Genomic DNA, 19,227 nt, shown 5'->3' on the forward strand with positions numbered 1-19,227 from the left:
CCACTCCAAACTTCCTACAAGGTTGGGAGCATGGAATTGTCCAAAATGTTTTGGTTTCTTGAAACATTCAAAGTTCCTTTCACTGGAACTAAGGGGCCAAGCCTAAGTCGTGAAAAACAAACCCACACCATCATTCCTCATCCACTAAATTTCACGCTCGGCACAATGCAGTCCGAGATGTACCGTTCTGCTGGGAATCTCCAAACGCTGTTTCGTCCATCAGATTGCCATCTGAAAAATCTTGACTTGTCTCCACTGCTCTGGAGTCCAGTGGCGGCTCGTTTTACACATCTGCATCCGACGCTTTGCTTTGCACCTAGTGATGTGTGGCTCTATTGCAGCTGCTCCGCCATGGAAACACATCCCATTAAGCTCTCTGCGTACTGTACTTGGATTAATCTGAAGGTCACATGACGTTTGGAGCTCTGTACCATTTGACTGGGCAGAAAGTTGGCAACCTCCTTGTATTATGCGCCTAGGCATCTGCTGACCCCTCTCTGTCAGTTTGTGTGGCCTACCACTTCATGCTGAGTTGCTGTTGTTCCCAAACTCTTCCATTTTGTTATGATAGAGCCGATAGTTGACTGGAATATTTAGGGAGAAAATTTCACTAATGGACTGTGTGCACAGGTGGCATCCTATGACAGTTCCACACTAGAATTCACTGAGCTCCTGAGAGCGTTCCATTCTTTCACAAGTGTTTGTAAAAACAGTCTGAAGGCATGAGTGCTTGATTTTATGCACCTGTCCTGTGGCCAGACCAAGTGATCAGGACACCTGATCCTGATCATTTGAAAGGTTGAGTGAATAGTGTATATGTAGATGTATCTCTTCTACTTTTAATTTTAACATGTTCCAATTATTATTTCCAATAATTAAGTCATAAATAATCATCCAAAGTTTAATATCTATTTAGATCTATCTATAGATATGCATTTCTTTTGTTTGTCTTTAGTATTTATTTAGTTTATATTGCTTGAAAGAAACTAATTCTAATTAACATTTTTGTTATTGGTATTTCATTCAAATATAACTTTGAAATATTTGTATAACTTAGAGAAAAGTTAGGTAAGATTTTTGTTCTCGAACATACAATTGCCCTTTTTGATGTTTTAAATTGTTCATTTCCATTTAAATGTGTTCTTTTTTTAGTAATGATCCTGCCATTTTGTTTAAAGACAACTTTCAAAGCATTAAATTCACAGATAAGGTGTTAATATTCCCCCTTTTAAATCCATTTGTGAATAAAGAAATAATTTATGTTCAGTGCATCAACATTTTAAACTCGTAACTATATTAAGGGCACTTATCCAAACATGATTAAGAATAATTGCTCTTCAATTGTAAATGATGTTTTTAATCAAAGAAGGCTGGCACTCTGTTTCATTCACTAATTGTTTTATCCCTTAGGGCATCTGCTCTCTCTGAATAGATGAGAGTACTGATGAACACATTATCTGTGCATGGGTATAGATGCTTCTTAAATACAGATTGTGCTGTTGTTAGACACACCCCTTTTTCTTGGGCTTTGTTCTCAGAACTCACCTTCAGATGGATCTTCAACGATGACCCCTCATCTATTGTCCAGGACACACGGCTGTTTGTGTCCCAGAAAACAGGCAACCTCTACATCGCAAAAGTGGAACCCTCAGATGTGGGCAACTATACATGTGTAGTCACCAACACAGTCACCAAAAGCAGTGTTCGAGGACCACCAACGCCTTTAGTTCTGCGTGCTGATGGTATGACTACATCCAATTTAAATCTACTCCAAACCTACAGTAGTTGTTAGTTTTGGAGCTGAAACTTTAGAAATGAAAACTATTAAATTGAGGGGACCTTAATTACCTGCTATTTGACTACAAAATTAGTTTATTTTGGCAGGCTACTGCAAGAAAATTTAGTCCTCATTTTCGGTCTTGTGCTTAGCACACAAAAGTAGCATTTCTTTAATTGTCTGCCTTTTGTGCAAAATGGCGAACATTAAATCAATTCTCCAATTGTGATTCTTCTTTGCCTTTTGCTGTTTCTTTTTTGGAGAGCATCTAATAATGTTCTCTGCATCCTTGCTCACACCGATCACACTCATGTTTTTTCTTCACTACATCTGTGAGCCTCTGAATGTGTTCGAACCATCTCAATCTGCTTTCCTACATTTATCTCCAAAACGTCTAACATGAGTTGTTACTCCGATGTTTTTAATTCTGATTCAATCCATCCACATCACAAAGAGAACCTCAACATCTTCAGCTCTGTTACCTTCAGCTCTGCCTCCTGTCTCTTTCTCATAGCCTAAACCAACAATATGGCTCTCACGCATTCCACACAATTTAGCTCAATTTTCTTTTTCGTAACCTTTGATATGTTTTAAGGGAATGAATATCTGTTAAATAATCTATATCCCTTCGTTCTTCTTTTTAATTCCAGGTGTGATGGGCGAATACGAGCCAAAGATTGAAGTGCAGTTTCCTGAGGTCATCCATGTTGCTAACAGCTCAACAGTTAAACTGGAGTGTTTTGCACTTGGAAAGTATGTCTTAGCATATTTTCCATATTAACCCCACTTATAGAATTTTTTTTTTACACATATTACCATATTTTCTGCACTAAGGGGTGCATAAGCGAGACAAAAGTCAGAGATAAGTCCAGCCAGTCAGTCAGTCAGACTTTATTACCTGCATTCAAAGTAACTCAAGCATTTTTTCGTGACAAGGTACCCTTTAGCCACGTTAGCGTAATTACAATATTTTTAATTCCCAACCTTGTTTGAAACATATAAAAAAAAACAGACTGATAAAACAACACTAACTTTCAACCTTGTTAATAAACCTGGTCTGAGACCGCTACACGTTAGCTGTGTAAGTGTATGTACAACAACACCAAGCTTGATTGCAAGTCGTAAAAAAAAAAAAAAAGGAACTCTACAGTCTGACACCACTACACATTACCCATTAGCAGCAAATTTGCAATAACACCCGACATTTAGACGGAGCACCATGTACGTATCAAAATCACTTCAACGTCAGTAAGCACAACCAGAATCAATCCTTATATTACACACTCCAGACTATAAAACAGGCTGTGGTTTTTTGAAAAAAACTTTTAAGTGTGGAAAATACAGTAAGCTGAATGATAGTTTATAGATCTGACAGAAGTATTATGGGAATAAAAAAACCTAGATGTAAGTATTTGTGGTTTCGTTAAAGATAACACGCCTTACCTTAGAAAGATCCTGGATAAATATTTTCTTCATTGTTTTATTTTTCATGCCATAGATTCACATTATTTGCGTTTGTTTTTGTGTTTTGCCTCTAGCCCAGTACCAAAAATCAGCTGGAGAAGACTGGACGATGCCCCTTTTGGCAGGAAAGTGAAAGTAAACGAGGCCTTTGGAGTTTTAGAGATCCCTTACTTCCAACAGGAGAATGCAGGAATATATGAATGTCTGGCTGAAAACAGCAGAGGAAGAAACTCTGTGAGAGGAAAACTTACTTTTTATGGTGAGTAACAAGAAAGTTTCTCTGACTTTAATCTAGAACTTACTTTCTGCCTCCTTTCATGATTCTGCAGAAATAAACGAAGGTGTTTAACCTCTTGACTTACTGCCTCCTTTACCACGGTGAAGCTTAAATTGCAGTTATGCAATTAGTACATTTCATTTGAGTCTGTATTTAACTACAATAAATACTGAAAACCTTACAATAATATGTAATCAGTGTGTCATTTCTGCCAAGTTCTTAAAAAAAAAGCCACCTAGTAATATGGCAAATTTGCAGTATTAGATTTACACCCTGTTACTGTAAAAATCCTTTCTAAATAAAAATCTAGGTTACATTTAATGTTAAACCTGTTATATCATCTATTGATGAAATTTGACAGTTGTGATGTTGCGGTTTATACTCTGTCAGACTACACAGGTGGTTATTTTTGACTGAAATCAAGCTCAGAGTGGCTTCTGTGAGCCAAAGTATCTTTCATGTGAAAATACAGGCTTTATTTAGCAGCACCTGATAATCAGATGAAATGTTTAAAAGTGACGGAGTTGCTTTTAAGAGGCGAAAAAAAGATGCATGTCATGGTTTTCATTGCCTTTAAAGAGACACTTTACTGGAGGCAGTGTTACATAATCACATGTTTTATTTCCACCTAGATACCAATAAAGTCTGTAGGGAAAAAAAACAAAGATTATATCACACTATAGGGAGTAAAGCCTGACAACATAACTAATTCTATCACACGATACACGTAATTATATTTTGAATAATTGTTTTACTCATGTAATGTAACAATAAATGGTCAACAATTTAATTTTTTCCTGAATTTTAAATACGTGATGTTACTTAGAGAACACAAAGAAATGATAGCAAAGACAATGATAGACTTTGACTCTTAAGAACGAAAGCTGCTCAACATTGTTTTGTAGTTTTAAAGCTACATTAGAAATATAAATTAGTAGGGGTGTAACGATAAATGCAGTTGAACCGACAGCAGCTTTGGTTCACTTCAGTACTCTTTTGGTACGTTTTTATTTGATTTTATTTATTGTTATGTAAAACCAAGTAATTTCTCTGCCTTAGTTTTTTGTACCGAGAGAGAGAGAGAGTCGCTACGGCTCCTCTTTAAAAAAAACACTTTACAATTAAAGCAATAGGGAGGAGCCAGAGGGGTAGGGAAACAATCCGGATTCCACCTTTTTATCAATAGAAAAGTACTTGCAGGAATCCAAGTCCTTTTTATGTAATGATAGAAACTAAGTCTCAAAATATTTGATTGTATTGATTTATAACTGTGGTTCCAAAACTGTTTCTCTCCTGCTGGCTTTCTCCATTTCCCACCTACCTAACCAAAAGAGAGCCCCACCTAACTGTTTGGCTGATTCTAGAATAAAAATATAAATTATTGATAATTAATACAAAAACCTATTCACAACCTAGTATATTGTAAATGTGTAAATATTTTTTAACACAACAGTCTCTAAAGCAAAATTTCCAAGTGGTTTGACAATACAATTTTTATTCCTTATACAAGTTTCACATTGGCTCCAATACCATATATAAAGTTGTATTTAAACGTTTATTATTATTATTATTATCCTACAGTTCGTGCACTTTTATTTTTAGATCAGTTGCTCCACTAACCAGCTGCTCCCATAAAGTATCAACATTCTCATACATTTACTTTTTTATTACAGAATTCTTGGATGATTTGTAATTCTTGGATTTATGACTTCAGATAACTATTAGCAAACTGGGGAATAAAAACTACTTTTCTTGCCATGTCTCATTACCACTTGCAGAACATCATGTAGTTTTGTGTTTGATACTCGGAGTCCAAATAACTTATTGCCAACAATAAACTGCTGCAGTTAATATGGCAGAAAGATCACTTCTAACATGTAGAGGAATTCAAAACAGGTTTGTTAATCTAACTCGTGTTTTCTGTAGAATTATTAAAATATATATATATTTTTTGCCATACAGGTTATTTATGCTTAGAAACCACATTACTATAACCAACTAACTAATTGTGTCAAACACACAGATGCATTGCATAGTTTGAAGCTTTTACCAGGGATTTCTCTTCTAAAAGTCCATAGCTCACCATTTTTATTTATATATTTTAAAAGTGCAGGTCAGCTTCAGGTTAATTACAACTGGATTTATGACTTGTGCCTTAAATGGCTCTTTAATAGACTAATTGTCTGCTTGGTTGGTTTTATTGATTTATTGTAAAAGTGCTGCTTTCAGGTAACACTCAGGCATTTGTGTAGCGTTTAAGTGTTCATTTACAGTAAGTGACTTGCAACTCCACAGCTTCACCGCAGCTGATCGTGAAGCCCCAAGACGTTCAGAAGACCATCGATGACACTGTGGTGTGGGAGTGCAAAGCCAGCGGTAAACCCAAACCTTCCTATCGCTGGCTAAAGAATGGAGAGTCTCTGGATCCCATGGAAGTGAGACACTTATTTTACCACAAGTGTTTTCAGTTTTTATGTGGAATTGAACTAACAGACACACAAATAAGCAGAAAATTTGAAGTATAAGAAAAATATGAAGGATTATGCAAGAAGGCCCTTGCATATTATTCCTGTGTTTTTTCGGGTTTTTTTGCTGTTGCAAAAGGCCAAAACATTCACTCAGTTTTTTTACAAAAATAACTAAGGCATCTGTTTTTTGTATTGCTCAATTATCATGATCCAGGAAATCTGGATTTTGCTCCTGACAAAAAAACGGACATTATTTCTGTGGTGTATGTCTTAGTCACATGCACCTGTATGGAGGGTTAACTTGTACGGGTTGTCCAGGCCCTTGGAGGGTCATAGACAGGAGGGGCCGCATCCTAAAGGGAGTGCATGTGTGTCATGCTGTTCCCTTGAGGTTCGTGTGGCCACCTTGAAGGAGGTCATGAAATGGAACATACGATTGTCGTTCACATGATGAGTGTATCGTCGAGGGTTTTGGTTGACAGGTCTTTTCAAGAATTCGGTTTTGAGCTGCTCAAAATTTTGGGTTGGTTGAGAATTACACAGTTTTTGCGTATTTTAGCTACTCAACGCGCAATTATTACATAAATATTATGTATTTGCGTGATTTTTGCAAGACAAATATGTAGATTTGTGGCTTTTCACGTCTGTCTAACGTACATTTCACACGTGTACCACCAATATCTATTTTTATGTTGCATAAATGGCACACATATCCTATTTAAACTAGGTAATTGACGCATGAATCACCAGTGAATTGCATATAAACGGTGCAAAAATCCCGCACAGTTAATGTTTTATCATGTTCATGATTTGCGTGTTCTTTGCGTGGTTTATTTGTACTTCTGCAGTGGTTGTAAGGCAGTTCATTTGTGATACATTTTCTCACTTCTTCCACGTATATCTACGTATGACCAATTTTCATCCCTGGAATATGTGCAGGATGTCAAAGTGGCGTTGGGGCACGGCTTTAAGGCATTCGTCTTAGTTTTGTAGATTTTACTTTGACATGTTGATCCTGTACAGGTGTAAATTATTTTAAAAAAGGCAGAGATGTAGAGAAATTAGTGTTGAAATAGAAGATTACAGTAAATTCTTGACATTTTGATGTAATGTTTTTTGGATTCCTGTTTCTTGGAAACAAGTAATGTTTTTAATTCCTATGCGTGTTTGGAAAAGATATGTGGCTGTGATGGCTCTCTTTGCTTGTGACTAAACCTGGCAAGTGTGTGTACGTGTATGTGCACAGACATCACAGACGTTTGTTAGTATGCGCTCTCCAAAAATAAATAAATGAATAAAATTAAAGACCCAAAGTGATGCCCTTTTTCTTCCCAAATAAACCAGGGAATTCAAATGCAACTTTCTCCTCTGTGTTTTCTACCTGCTGCTCTCAATTTTAACACTTAGTATTTTCCAAAGAAAGGTTGAAAGAAACCTTTGACTAAACTGCTATCTAGATTTAAGAAATTTACATCTATACAGTTGTTTCATCTACTGAAATGAATGTCCCCTCTGTTAAAATTGAACATTTATTATGATGTTTGATGTTTTTTTGAGAATTTGAGTTTGTTAAAATGCCCAAAATTTTGTTTTTGTTTTAGAGAGCAAAGGTTAAAAGTACTTTATTTAGGGAAATTGAGACAAAAAAGCTGCTAAATTAGCATAGAAAAGAATATATGATCTTTTGTTTTTCATTTAGAGCTTTCTGATATTTCGCTAATGTTAAAATACCTACAAGAATTAGTTTCAATTTCCGGTGCACATTCAGAACCAGTTACACTATCACCCCACTGGAACTTGTCCTGTATTGATTTGTAAATAACACTGTATGGATTTGTTTGGCAGCTGTCTGAAAGAATATCTCTGTGCATGGAACTTTATTAATGAGGTGGGGTGTTACCATTTTCAAAATGCCACAGTCAACCGCTGCAACAGTAAATCAATTTCCAAACTCAAAGGTCAGCTGTGTAGAGAGAGGGAGAGGAGAAGAAGAAGGCCAAGAAGGCTATTTGTTGGTCCTCATTAGAATAGATCAGTCCTCATTTTCCTCTCCCTCTTAGATCTTTGCATCTCTGCTTTCCTCTTCATTTTGCCTTGTTACAAGCCTTCCCCTTTCCCGTTCATTTTTGCCCCTTCAATGGGAACTAAATTGAAAAGAGGAGGGCTGTCACTTCAAAATGTCACCTCTGCAAACAAAGGAGCCACCCATGCCTCTATATTTCTGACACACTGTCAGCTTCCCCTTTTCTTTATGTATCTAGATGTATGTGCTGTCCCCTGCCTTCAAACCATTTCCTTTTTTGTTCCACGTCTTTATACAAGCTTTTGTATTACAATTAGCTATATCAAATTCAAATATATAACACAAGTGTTGGAGTAGTGGTTAAATGTGTTTTTATGAAAATGTCAAATATCTTTAAAGTCTCACTACGATCTCTCACGTTGGGGAAAATAAAACGACCTAAACCAGAAATCATGCAAGCAAGTGTAAAGTGCAGACAAGTCATGCAAAAAAAGAAATGTTGTGAACATAATCCAAAATCACGGCGCAATGAGGGTCTGTTTACTAGTCCTTCCTATATAAATGGTGGGTTATCGCGTGAACCTACGCGAGTTCGGACTCTCATAGCTTGTGGCTGCAGCAGGACTGTGGCCATCCGTAGCCAATGTGAGCCATCTCCCGTAACAAGACCGCTCCGGTGGCTGCACCGGAGCTGGACTAGATGCGGCTTGAGCCCAGAGTAAAAGTGTTCCCAGTGGTCTTGATTATGATTTTCCGTTTTTAGCCAAAAAAAGGAAAAGAAAAATTTCTTGGACATAGTTTCTGCAGAGCGGCAGGAGTTAATTAGAAATTCCCTCTCTAAGTTGTTAGTGTGGAAGTAATCCACCCCCCTTTCCCATCATCCATCTGTTTGTGTGCTCTCTTGGTCTCTTGATTGCTGAAAACCACTCCCACCCCCAACCCAACATTAGCAGTGCAACAGGAATGGCGAGCAATATTGGCGATATCCAGCCGTACAGTTTGGAGCCAGATGTCAGCTCAGATGAGGAAAACAAAGACGTACATGGATCTAGTCGTTTACAAGCAGATGCATCAGAATGGAGCGGAGCAGGGAGCTTGTGGCTTGCCGTAATAACTGTTTACACCACAGCTACAAGTTTTTTCCAACTGCATTTTTGCATCTGCTCCCAAATCACAACAATTTGGATAAAAGAATACTAAAACCATTTTAAGCTAAACTTTCTTTATACATGTCCTCCATCATGGGAAAAATGCCACAAGAACACGTTTAAAACACAAAAAACTTGATTTTTATCCAAGTGGGTCTTTATTGTTTAAGAAGTCAGTAAATCCAAAAATGTTTGGTCATTTTCATTCTTCTGAAACTTTTCCACAGAAAAAATTAATCATCTCTATAACATTGGTTACTAAGCATCACTTTAGTGTCTATTTTTTTGTTCGTTACCATATTAACCCTCCCCAAAAAAGAAAAGGTACTGAATTTAGTCCAAACTGCCGCATCCTCTTGCTGCAGTTTAATCTTAGCAATGTGTCCTCCTTACACTTTCACATTTGAAGATCCTCTGCAGCGTTTCTAAATGTTGTGAATGGACATTCTTTGTCCATTCAAGTGGCATTGCTGTAAAGATTCTGGACGACAGACAGACTGGTGGCAGGACCCTCTGGGCAACTGTGTCAGTAACATTAAATGGCTCAGGTACCCTCAATGGAAAGATCAAGGACAAGAACAATAAGTCCTGCCGCACTTAAATTGACATCACTATAAAGGCGAAGCCAGACGCAGAGCCCAGCCTTTGAAGGTCAGAAGAGTATGCGGAAAGCAGCTTTAATCAGGTTCTGCTGCTACCTAGTGTGCACTGCGGGGGTGTTTTTGAATGTACATGTTTTTACTTCTAAACCAACAGTTTCCCAGGCTTAGCTCTGTGATACCTAGAGCAGAGAAGAAGAAGAAAAATCAGCCCCCGGCCTGCTTATTCTTCTTGACTAATTCCTGAGAGCTTTGACATCAGCCATTGTTTGATAACGCCTCAGTATGTAAGACAGGAGGTGGTTCCATTTAGTCACTGTGGACCCAATAAGACCTCTATAAATTACAAGGTTTTTTAATTATCAGGTCCCCAAAGGAAAGGGAAAACGTGTGTCTAAAGCTTGAGCTTAATCAGGCCATTCATTTCAATGAACACACTCAGTAAAGTGGTAGTCAAAACATCTTTAGATCCACACAACACTGGTGTTTTAGTCCAACACTACCAAACTATAACAGCATCATATTTTAGAAAAGACTTGAATATATGATTGCTTGCTAAATTTACTTGAATAACTACAAATGTTATCCCAAAGTGTTAGTTAAGATCATGACATGTCTGAATCCATTTAGTTATGGTTCAGAAAATGATAGAGAGATTCTAACAAAACAGTTTTTTTAGATTTGAAATACACCCAAAAAAAACAAACATAAAATTGGTCTTTTTTATTCAAAAATACTAATAAATTAGTCGGTTTATCTCATTTATAGCAATAACAACACGAGTGGAGTATTAATGACTTTGCTAAAAAGAGAAGCCTAGTTGATCAAGCTAAAAAAAGTGTCGATAATTTAGTTTGAAATGAAGAAAAATACACATGTAGAGAGAAAATACATGAAAAGCTCAGTTCTTGTTGGTTTAAGTGGCAGGAGGTTATATATGTCAGAGTATTTTAGGAGTGAGTACTGCATACATTCATATGTGTTTGTTTGTCTTCAGCAGGACAGAATTGAGGTAAATGACGGAGTCCTGACAATAAGAAGTCTAAATCTGGTCGATGTGGGAATGTACCAGTGTGTGGCAGAGAACAAGTATGGCCGAATCTTTTGCAACGCTCAGCTCAGAGTTCTTGGTAAGACCCACCACACAAGGCTTTCATGAGAACAGTGACTGTTACACATCTGAGCTCTTACAGAAGCTCTCACTTCTACACTCATACTAGCAGAACATTTTACACACTTATCTGCAGATCTGTCCCTTTACAAAGGAATTTCACTAAAACACGTCTTTGCTCTTACTGTTTGTTTTCTTTCAAGACAAAACTGCAGCTGAGTAATTGAAAGGCACTTTCTTTTTAAAGTTTATATAAAAAGGAAAATATTTCTCCCCCAGATTTGTTACATTGATAGAACCCACTAAAGCAATGACATAGAAGGTCACAATGTCTCACTTTATGCATAAAGACAGTGTGAAGTTAACGAAACATTTGAATTTACATAAAGAAAATGTTAGTTTTCTTTCGTTTAGCATTTTTAAAATATAAATTTAAAACACGTGTACTGTATAGGCATGTTTGTGGTTTACATCAAAGTATTTGGCTTAGAATGACCCAGAATATCTCAGACACTGGCAATGCTTGTCTTATTCTCCTAATTTTATAAGTCATACGTGGAATTAGGCAACAAGGTTCATTTATGGTATTATTTTCTTTTACAATTTTTTGGAGGTGATTTGTGATTTCATTTCTTTCCTTGTTAACCCCAGAAAGTAATAACATCATGACTACTGATAATACACTTAATTTCAGTTCAATCTAATTTTTACCTTGCTTTTGAACAATGGAAAAAAATGAATAGATTTAATAAAACAGATTGTGTCTTTGGAACAGGAAAAACTGATTCACTGAAATACATTTATGGCAGAACTGAGGCAGCTCTAATCAGGCGTTCTTACACTTGACTGGCCTGGATCTCGTAATGCAGGGTTTTTTTCTGCACTCTGTTTTAGACTCTCTGAGATGCCCTTTGTTGTTTGATTGCATGACTCAACCATGCTTTAGCTTTCGAACACATCTATGACTGCAGAATTTAGATTGAAAATGCCATCAACTCAAGGCACCTTAGTCATGCAGCTGTAGAAATTGTCATATCATAACCCTTTGGGCTGTGATCTAAAGACAGTTTGACATTTTTGTGCAGATATGTTTGCTTCGCCACAAATGTGATGCTCTGCTTTAAGGTCAGATCTTTCTGTTTTGGTTTCATCTGTCTCAATAAAATAGTTTGGGTTGAACTTTGTATTTTAAAGCCATAGACAATAACATCTTCAAGACAGGAATCACATTTATCTTCAGGCACTGATGCTGAACGTTTGGAACGAGCTTCACCTGTGATGTGTTTTAAAGATAAAAGAGGCTTTTAGCTGGTAAAATTTGCAGAAAAATCTGTACTTTGAGTCTTTTTTTGTCAACTTGTCCTGTCCAACAGCTAGGCAGACAGATGAGAGCTGAGGGCCTCTTGGGTTGGACATATTTTACTTTAACAAGAGGGGTTATTAATCTTCAGACAAACCAAAGGTATGTCTGAATAAACCCCTTTTGTAATTGAGGCCAAACTTTATTAATTTCAATCATGTCTGAAAATCTTTGGTGTTGGACCGGACGGAAAAGGAAAGAGGGGAAGAAGAGAGAGGGACGTTAGAGAGAGGGGGGGTAGGGGGTGATAATAGGAGGGGAAGGGGGATAAGACCATGAAGCAGCATAAAGCAACAAGTTTACTGGTTGTTAATCATTATGGTAAGGTTCAAATGTAAAAAAAAAAAAAAAAAAAAAAAAGGGCGGAGCCTGTCCACACACACACTCAAATGTTATAAACACACCTGTTAGTTGCAAAAATGTCCACCTGTCGACATGTACACAAAACAGATAGTGTTCACACGCATACTTATGCCTTAAAACCAACTAGTGTGAAATATTTCAGTCATTCAGTCTGTTGAGCTAACACCTGTGCTCAGGTGAGTGTTTATGTTCTTCTAAAATGGATGGTGGAACGTGAAAAGAAGGAGGGAGAGTGCCCAGCCATCCCCACCCCAAGACCCCCACCAGCAGCGGCAGCCGGAATCCCCCCAACGCCACACGGGAACCGGCAGGGAACAACCGCCGCCCGGGCGACCAAGCCCGCCACCCAGGCCAGGGCCAGCAGGGCCGCCGCAAGGCCCCCAGAGCCAGAGAGCAGGGAGGCACGGAGGGAAAGAGGGCGCCGCCCCAGCCCAACCAGGAGAGCAGCCCCCCCGCCGCGCCGGGAGAACCCAACGCAGGGCCCCACCGGAGAAGGACGCCCACAGCCCCAGACGAGCACCCCACCACCACCCAGGAGTTCCGGGCATCCCCCCGCCCCAACCCCAGGTACGAGCCAGGACCCCCCAAGGGAGACCCACTCCGCACTCTAGGCAGCCATCCGCCCGGCCCACGGTTGGTCCAGGGAGGAGCGAGGCAGGGGCCCGCCGCCCCCGCCCAGAAGGGGGGAACCCCGGGGAAAAAGAGGGCCCACAAGGGGTGTTGTAAATATGGCCCGACCAGGCTCGGCCACAGTTGGAAATTTGGCGGGGCCCAGCACTCAGGAGCAAGGACCAGAACCCACCCCCCAGGGACACGAACACCCCCGGCTCAGATGTAATGTGAACCCCCCCACCGCACGGAGAGAGCACCGCCGGGCCCAGGAAGCCGGCACCCCGGGGACACAGCCGCCGTTGCAAAGGGGCCCGTACCCCCCACCAGGGAAGAGGCAGGGGACAGATGGTCCTAGGTCCCACCTTCCTTGCAAAATGTGTGTGCGTGTATGTGTGTTTGAGAGAGTGTGTGTGTGCATGTGTGTGTGTTTATGTTGGGATGTATATATTGAGGGGGGAGGGGTGTGTGTACTAAGGGGGGTGCGGTTAAAATTGGCGGGTAGGGCACTAAGGGGACGTCTCCTGATTACTCACAGTGACGTCCCCTCACCCTCCCCACCAAGGGGCCCTAAATGTCTAAGGTGCGGTTAAAATTGGCGGGTAGGGTGCTAGGAGGACATCCGCTGCTTGCTGGCAGTGATGTCCAAGCACCCCCCCTACCAAGGGCCCTACATGTCTAAGGTGCAAATAAAACCGAAAGAGGGGGGGCCCACTCCATACGGCAACCACAGGAGGGGGGTCACTGCCTAGTAAACCCCCCCCAAGGCTCATCGCAGGTTAAGCCCCCCACCCCCTCACCCTATTATGAGGTTATATGAGGAAGGGGGTAAGTTGGGGACAGATGATAGACTGTCCCCCGGTGGTCAAACAGCCGTCCCCCGCCCCCCCCCCAGCAAGGGGGCCAGGCCCACCCAGCCCCGGGGCCCCACCCCCGGAGGCGCAGACACCCCAGGCCCAGCACCACCACCCCCACACAGAGAGAGGGGAGCCAGAAAGCGCCGGCCCCCCCCGGAGCAAGCCCAGGCCCCCACCCCCAAACGCCAGCCCTAGAAGAGCTCTGGTCAGGCCTCGACGGGACCGAGGCAGCCAACCGGCCGGGGAAACCGCCGACTTTGAGTCTTTTTGAAATCAAACAGTTAAAAGCAACAACTTTACATCTTTAGTCAGAGCATTCGTTGATATTTAAAGTTCCATTTACACAACTAATTTACCGGTAATCCCAGGGGATTCTGAGGTGGACTAAAGCAGCCTTGTGCTGATATACCACACTTTACAATAGTGAAGGACTGATGCTATCAGCGTAAATCAGCTGAGCAATGTGGCTTTGCGCCTTAATGCAACACTTTGTTAGTAATGTGTTGCATGTTGGTTCAAAGCCTTTTCCCCACGTCAGAATCAGACGATTCACGTTGACCGCATAAATGGTCAAAGAGTAACTGTATGTCAAAGAGTGGGTTATTTCGCTGTTGCTGGCGACATCTCTGGTGTTAAAGGGTTAGTAACAGAGCTACTTCCAGTGATATGAAATACTGTTGCATACCATAACCTTTCGATCGTTTACACACACACACACACACACACACACAAAAAAGCAGCTTTGTACCAATATACAACACTATATTATTGTCTTGATGTAGAGAGCTGCTCATCAGCGCAAAGCTGCTTCTCTGCTTCAGAATTCTTTGTGTAATGGTTGAAGAGTTATGGTCATTCAAGTAATGTCAACAAGGGAGATAAAACTCAGGCGTGAAAGAGTTAAGCTAGAGGTCTTAAAACCTTTCATGGTTTGTTTGTTTTTTCTTCCTTTTGGATCTTCCTTCCCACTGTGGCAATTATTTGGCAATAACTTCATAACTCACCAGATTATAAGAACTCAGGTCCTAAACTGTTGTCCAGCAAATGGTCAAATATGACCCTTTTGAAAAGGTCATCACAATGATGATCCTTCATTCTCCTCCATTAAAGTAGGGTCCTCCAAACTGGAAGCGGCAAAGATGTTCTTATCTAAGGCTACTTTATCTGATTGCTGGACTTTGTGAGAACCAGATTTTATCTTGCTTTTGTAAGTCAAGATGTTGAACTTTAGACATTTAAAAAGCTAGTCTTCCTTTTTAAAACCTAGGCTGTAAAAGGCTGCAGAAGGGTAAGGAATAACAATGTGAGGAAGAGGGATTTGGGATTTACAAATTGTTTTCAGGAACATCACTGCAAAGTAAAGTTGAATTTATCATTCATACATATATTCATTTAAAGCTTTTGCATTGATCTCAGCATCAGGAAATGTAATACACATTTCGTCTTCCTTGTTAGATTTGTTGGATTTAAAATAGTTATAGTTTACCAAACCAGTAATCCCACATTTTATTCTCTCTTTCAATTAATTTGGATTTCAAAATTTCAATTTTTAAAGTACCGTATGTCAGCCTGCACTAAAAATCGCAAATGTATTGCTACCACAATATCAAGATGTGCAATATGCATATCGCAAAAGATGGCGAAAATTTTGATTAATGGTTACCTCAAATGTGCTAAAACAATCTTATGGCAGCCTGAATCATTCAACGAATCACATAAATACCTTTATGCTTCTGTTGGGACATAGCAGGTTAAGAAAATAAATTAATGAATGAAAAACACCTTAAAAGCTAGGGGTTTATCACTAAATAAACTCATACAAACCAACAATAAACTGTTTTGTAAAGTAGTCAATGGTATAAGTGTTTCGATTGGTAAATAGGTCTTGCAAAGTTGGGCAAAAATTCAGCCCAATTTTTGTGCTGTTGATCAGTTTTTTAAGGTAAAGACACATTCTGCCTTCAATCACACTGTGCTCAAATTATACACGTTTTTATACGCTTTTTTTGTTCAATCACAACTAGTGGCACAGGCGAGAGTTATCAGAAAATGCTACCATGAGAAGAAAATATGATGACGGACTCCATTTTCTGCCACCCTGTCCGTCTCAAATTCTGCAAAAAATGTGTGCGCCTTATAGAGGCACTTATCTTTTCGTCTGAGTACGACAATGTTCCAAAAAGGGGCTAGCGCCAAGCAGAACCTTCAAATGATCCCAGATGCATGTTGTTGTTGGTTTTCTATCCAACCATAAAGGACAAATCTCGCTCCACCATTCAGATCTCTGCACTGGCTTCCTTTTCCTGCCCTAATAAGATTTGCAGCCCTAACAATCGTCCACAAAGTGATGAGCTCCACAGCATCCTCCTACCTGAACAGGCCTCACTGCAATCCACCTGCAAGCAGCATCTGTATGTCTCTGGTTGTATTAAATATTTTCAAACATGAATACAGCCCCTGCTGCAGGGTCCCCTGCTCCAAAAAAGTCAACAGCACATCGCATTGCACATTGCAACAGCATTCAATTTTACTTGCAAAGGTATAAAATTAGTCATTTGTCGTAAAAGTCTGAAGTTTAACTGTCGGTTGCAGCTGTTTCTGCTTCATCCTGATGCAGCGTTGCACACGTCTTAATCAAAACAGCTTTAAAAACAGATTTCTGAGGCATGTAGGGTGGAATTCCTGTTCATCTCAGTGGTTGTGCTTCTGCTGAGTTTTTTATCTACGCTATTAATCTCAAGACACTAAATTATAAGACTCTCATAAGTCCTTGCTCCAGGTACGAGGGTGTAAAGATTGGAGAAGATCTCGCAGATATTCCTCTCACAGTAGAATTAAATCGCCTGTTGATGTCAACACCACTGTAAAGACTGTTCGCAATGTGCCAATTTTCCCTCCAGAGGCTTCTGACAATTTGTCACAATCTCTTCAGGGCCAAGTGTAAGTCATGTTCTGTAATGTCACCAATCCCATCCTTCCATTTGAAGTTTTTTATTTTTTCTTCGCTGCAGGCAACATTTCTTAGTTCTATTTGTATCTGTCAGCTGTTTTCTGAGTTCCAGCAAGCTTACAAAGTTACAGACTGATCGCTTCTCTTACAAGAATGTCACTTCTGAGAGACGAGCACTAACTACCTTCAGCTACAACATCTTGCAAATACCACTTCAGATTTCAAATAAACAGGCTACAAATCTTTGGTACTGAAAGACGCATGTAATATTTATGCAGTTAGCTCACTTTCTATGAATGTTTGACAACACATTTCTTGAAGTTGAGGAACAGCAGTCTGTCAAAGCCTCTTCTCAAACCAACTTCAGCTTTGTGTTTTGAGAGACTCATAAGTGATTGGCAGCTTACATACAGTAACTGGATGTGTCTGATTCTGAGTTGTTACTGCAGAGGATATGTCTGGGTGGATTTATATAGAGGTTATGCTATTAAAGGACCAAACCATGAATGAAACTAAAAAGACCCACTCTGATGAAAATCATGTTTTTGGTGTTTTAACATTTTCTTATAGAATTTTTCTAATGATGGAGGACATATATAAAGAAAGTTAAGCTTAAATTGCACTTCTAAATATTTATTTATGCAAATCATTGTGAATCCGGAGCAGATGAAATTATGCTGTTGAAAATGTAGAAAATACAATGGGCAGGCCCGAGTCTTCCTGCCCCGATGCATCTTTTTGTAAATGATTAGATCCATGTACCTGCCATCTGGCTCAAAACTGTGCGGCTGGATAGCTCCGATATTGCTCTCTATTTTTTTTGGTTGGGGGAAAGTGTGTTAACAGATAGCTCTCAGCAACAGGGATGGAAAGGGGGGGCCAACAGTCCTGCCCACAACTCTGAAGTGAATTTTCTATTCCCCAGAAAACGACAGGTTTTAGCTAAAACTGTCATAACCATAATTAAAAGATCACTGGGAACGCTTTTGCAATAGCTTAAAAAAATGATCGGAGTGGGGCTTTTACTTTGAATTAGTCTTTATTTTGATTGTTAAAGTAAAAGATTCCAGCTTTGACTGTTTAGGAACTTTGTCATCATTCAGTACTTACATATTCAACCACAAAACACATTTCTCCACACCAAATTCTTCGTTTTTTCATTGCTACCCTGATATTCTCATTGCGTAACTTTTATAACTGCAGCTTTAGTTTTACATCAAACCAAATGACAAATACTCTGCTATGTTTAGCACACATTTTATTTTGTTAATTCATTGTATATGCAAGTGTTTAACTTGCTTGCAACAGTGTCACTGGCGCCAGCTTGTGTGGCGACGTTGAAAAGCTTTTTGCTGAGTCGGTGCACGCACAAACAGCTCCTGATAGCGGTGCATTAGTAATTAAGACCTGGAGAAGCAACAACAAAGCCTCAGTTTTGTTTTGCATTCTTTCATTTTTTTCTTCCAAGCCCTGCAGCACACTTCTTAATCATGATACATTTTCAAGTGAAATACACAAACTTGGAAAACCACCTTCTTTCCAAATAAAATACAAATTGCTGCATTTGTGTGCAAACAAAGGCTTGTGCATCTATGAGGAACAAAATTTGAACTCTGACCTGCCTAATGGACGGAGTGACCCACATGTTTTAGGAAGCTCTTCCACTCGAGCATTCTTTAGCATTAGATTTTCTCTTTGTCGTTTGTATCCTTCATAATATTCACATGCCTTTCTGTTTCCCTCTCTCATCAGCTATCGCTCCAGACTTCTCCCAGAACTTGGTAAAGGCCCAAACTTTGGCCCGACAGGGTGGTGACGTTCTAATGGAATGTAAACCTAGGATGTCTCCTCGTGGCGTGATCTCATGGAGGAAGGGGGAGGAAGCCATTCGAGAGAGCCACAGGTACCAGGATATTTTAAACAGAGATGGTGTGTAAACATTTTTGTTTTTCTGCTTTTCCTAGACAATATTTTCTGTAGTATTATTTCTATTGACTTTTTTATGTATCATGTCCTTAATATTCAACTGGAAAATGTAAGAAGTAAAAAAAATCTTTGGATTGGATCACTGATTCAACACTTCATTGCTTCCCCTGTCTCCTTCCTCCAACTCTGTTATACTTTGCTCTCCTGGTTAGACTCAGAGCTGTTTCTGCACTGTTTACTTAAGATCATTGGCTGTTTCAAGACTGCCGCACTTAGATCGATACGCTGATCCATC

General features: G+C 39.7%; 1 protein-coding gene and 1 long non-coding RNA gene across 4 annotated transcripts in view; one reads left to right on the forward strand and one right to left on the reverse strand.

The window, feature by feature from the left end:
* Positions 1–19,227, forward strand: part of cntn3a.1 (contactin 3a, tandem duplicate 1) — an 87,547-nt gene that overhangs the window by 36,244 nt on the left and 32,076 nt on the right. The window contains exons 6-11 of one of the 2 annotated variants that reach the window (XM_011476939.4): positions 1,539–1,742; positions 2,428–2,530; positions 3,316–3,500; positions 5,814–5,953; positions 10,754–10,886; positions 18,759–18,909. In XM_011476939.4, coding sequence (XP_011475241.1) covers positions 1,539–1,742; positions 2,428–2,530; positions 3,316–3,500; positions 5,814–5,953; positions 10,754–10,886; positions 18,759–18,909 — 916 coding nt within the window. The remainder of the gene's footprint in view (positions 1–1,538; positions 1,743–2,427; positions 2,531–3,315; positions 3,501–5,813; positions 5,954–10,753; positions 10,887–18,758; positions 18,910–19,227) is intronic. The other variant, XM_011476941.4, reaches the window with a different exon arrangement.
* LOC110015343 (uncharacterized) overlaps positions 1–19,227 on the reverse strand; it is a 46,581-nt gene that overhangs the window by 20,719 nt on the left and 6,635 nt on the right. The window contains exon 3 of one of the 2 annotated variants that reach the window (XR_002290528.3): positions 18,248–18,413. The exons of the other annotated variant lie outside the window; for it this stretch is intronic. This is a non-coding gene — a long non-coding RNA (uncharacterized LOC110015343). Of the gene's footprint in view, positions 1–18,247; positions 18,414–19,227 lie in introns of those variants that run through there. 2 annotated transcript variants of the gene reach the window in all.

This window comes from Oryzias latipes, chromosome 7, assembly GCF_053564925.1.
Source record: "Oryzias latipes strain Hd-rR chromosome 7, Olatipes_Hd-rR_3.1".
NCBI lineage: Eukaryota > Metazoa > Chordata > Actinopteri > Beloniformes > Adrianichthyidae > Oryzias > Oryzias latipes.